This window comes from Gigantopelta aegis, chromosome 4 (assembly GCF_016097555.1).
Source record: "Gigantopelta aegis isolate Gae_Host chromosome 4, Gae_host_genome, whole genome shotgun sequence".
NCBI lineage: Eukaryota > Metazoa > Mollusca > Gastropoda > Neomphalida > Peltospiridae > Gigantopelta > Gigantopelta aegis.
Genome location: NC_054702.1, coordinates 88,448,611 through 88,451,601, shown reverse-complemented (window position 1 = coordinate 88,451,601; position 2,991 = coordinate 88,448,611). Strand labels below are relative to the sequence as shown.

Below are 2,991 nucleotides of genomic sequence, written 5' to 3'. Positions count from 1 at the left end.
CTGGCTGGTTGGCTAGCTTGTTCACTGGCTTGCCGACTGACTGACTGGCTAGTTGACTGACTGGCTGATTGGCTGGACGACTTACTGACTGGTTGACTGACTGGCTGGTTGACTGACTGGCTGGTTGACTGGCTGGTTGACTGACTGATTGGTTGACTGACTGTTGACTGACTGGCTGGCTGTCTGGCCGACTTACTGACTGGTTGACTGACTGACTGGTTGACTGACTGGCTGGCCGACTTACTGATTGGTTGACTGACTGGCTGGTTGACTGACTGACTGACTGATTGGTTGACTGAATGTTGACTGACTGACTGGCTGGTTGACTGGCTGGCTGTCTGGCCGACTTACTGACTGGTTGACTGACTGACTGGTTGACTGACTGGCTGGTTGACTGGCTGGCTGGCTGGCCGACTTACTGATTGGTTCACTGACTGACTGACTGGCTGGTTGACTGACTGGCTGGTTGACTGGCTGGCTGGCTGGCCGACTTACTGATTGGTTAACTGAATGGCTGGTTGACTGACTGGCTGGTTGACTGACTGACTGATTGGTTGACTGACTGACTGGTTGACTGACTGACTGGCTGGTTGACTGACTGACTGGCTGGTTGACTGACTGGCTGGTTGACTGACTGGCTGGTTGACTGGCTGGCTGGCTGGCCGACTTACTGATTGGTTGACTGACTGGCTGGTTGACTGACTGACTGATTGGTTGACTGGCTTGTTGACTGGCTGGCTGGCTGGCCGACTGACTGACTGGCTGGTTGACTGGTTGATTGACTGGCTGTCTGGTTGACTGACTGGCTGGTTGACTGACTGATTGGTTGACTGACTGGCTGGTTGACTCGCTGGTTGACTGACTGGCTGGTTGACTGACTGGATGATTGACTGGCTGGCTGACAGACCGACTAGCTGGTTGGCTGATCGACTAGTTGACTGGCTGGCTGCCTGACACACTGACTGGATGACTGGCTGGCTCAAAATATATTACAAACAATTATATGTTTATCTTATGTAGTTTGTTTCTCTTTCTAACTTTGATATTATTGTCATGATTAAGTTTCGCCATTCAACGTCTGTCTCTCTGTCTGTTTGTATATCTCTCTCGTTCACTTAATCAATTTTTCTTTCTTTCATTCCTTCATTCATTCAAATCCCTATCGATTCCACCTGTTCTTGTGTTCAGATATGTGAGATACGCTGAATTTTATTGCAAAATTAAATTTTATTACCTATACTATACTCTTCAAAAAAAAGTAGGGAAACTAATACGAATTTACAATTGTTAAAACTATAAAGCTGTGGGAATGGTTATATGATAATAATGAATTAATTGGGCAAACATTACAACCGGTAGTTCAGTATTACTGTAGGTTTTATGACCACCAAAGATCTTGAAGGACGATTGGGGTCAGAAGTGAAATTTGAAAGTTTACGGGGGGGGGGGGGGGGGGGGGGGGGGGGTATCAGTAAATCGCAAATTCAAACAATAAAAATGACTAAAAACAAAATAATAACAACTGTATAATCAACAGAATGAAAAGGATTGACAGAAATTTTAAGAGTATATTTATATGTTGCACAACTCTTTACACAGTGTTTAAATTTAACTTTTGAATTTTATATTAATTTTGTTTGACACCCAACATTTATTAACTAAATCATTCATTTATTCATTCATAAATCCATTCGTCCATTCATTCACTAACTAAATTAATTAATTCATTCATTCATTCAACAGCCTACAAATGTTTCACCTGTTGGTATATATTTATATCCTTGTTTCATTTCATCCATTGATCCATTTTTATTATCGTTGTTTGTTCAGTTTGTTCATTCCTTTTATTTATTAGCTCTTTCTTTCTGTATGTTACAGCTAAGTGATGAAGAAAAAGCTAAAAAGCTACAAAGGAAGGAAAGAAACAAAGTGGCTGCAAGAAGACATAGGCAGAAAACAAAAGAAGATGCTAGAAAGTTAGAGAAAGTACGCATACAGTAAATGTATATCCATATTAACACCTACACTATCTATCTATCCGTCTGTCTGTCTGTCTGCCTTTCATTCTGTCTATCTGATTACCTGACTGGCTGGCTGACTGGCTGACTGGCTGGTTGGTTGTCTGGTTGGTTGGGTTAATGGCTGTCCACCTGACTGGCTGGTTGGTTGGCTGGTTGGTGTTGACGTGTTGGCTGTCTACCTGGCTGATTTGTTGGCTGGTTGGCTGGCTGGTTGGTTGGGTTAATGGCTGTCCACCTGACTGGCTGGTTGGTGTTGACTTGATGGCTGTCCACCTGACTGGTTGGTTGGTGATGACGTGATGGCTGTCTACCTGGCTGATTTGTTGGCTGGTTGGCTGGTTGGTTGGTTGTCTGCTTGGAACTTAATTGGATAAAAGCAGGAAAATAACTTGAAATTTAATAACAGCTTCTTGCGTTATTATTATTTGTTATTTTTCGTTTTTGTTTCTAGACTGTTGAAAAACTAGAGAATCAACAGAAGTCTTTTTTAGAAGAACTTGACAAGATGACCAAAGAAAGGAAGCATCTACTTGAAGCACTAAGTCAAATCCATTCCCCGCCAGTGTGATGCAGTGTGGGTAATAACACGAAGCATGCTGGGTAACTGATGACTTTGCTTCTGGTTGTTGCCTGTATGAGTATGTATGATAGTATTCATATCATGTGTGAAATCACAAAACGCAGATCTTCAGAAGGTCATACCCGATAATCAAACGGGTGTCACTGAGGCTGCTTGTGAACGCCGTTCTGGTGTAGCGTTGCTGTACTAGGTGTATTGATGGCGACGTTGGCCCTGCTGACGATGTAGCTGAAATTGCTTGTCGACTATATATCTGATGTACGAGTATTCTCCAATATGTTTTTGACGTTACATTGTGTACATAATGTATTGAATGCATATTTGGTTAAATCTTTACTTTTTGCAGATGTGTGGTTGGTTTTAAAATGATGAATACCAAACCTTTAGTAA

General features: G+C 42.4%; 1 protein-coding gene across 1 annotated transcript in view; it reads left to right on the top strand.

Moving 5' to 3' along the window:
• The window catches only part of LOC121371397 (basic leucine zipper transcriptional factor ATF-like 3), a 3,991-nt gene extending 1,000 nt beyond the window's left edge, over positions 1-2,991 (top strand). Inside the window, exons 2-3 of the mRNA XM_041497265.1 lie at positions 1,879-1,986; positions 2,473-2,991. Coding sequence (XP_041353199.1) covers positions 1,879-1,986; positions 2,473-2,589 — 225 coding nt within the window. The 3' untranslated portion in view covers positions 2,590-2,991. The remainder of the gene's footprint in view (positions 1-1,878; positions 1,987-2,472) is intronic.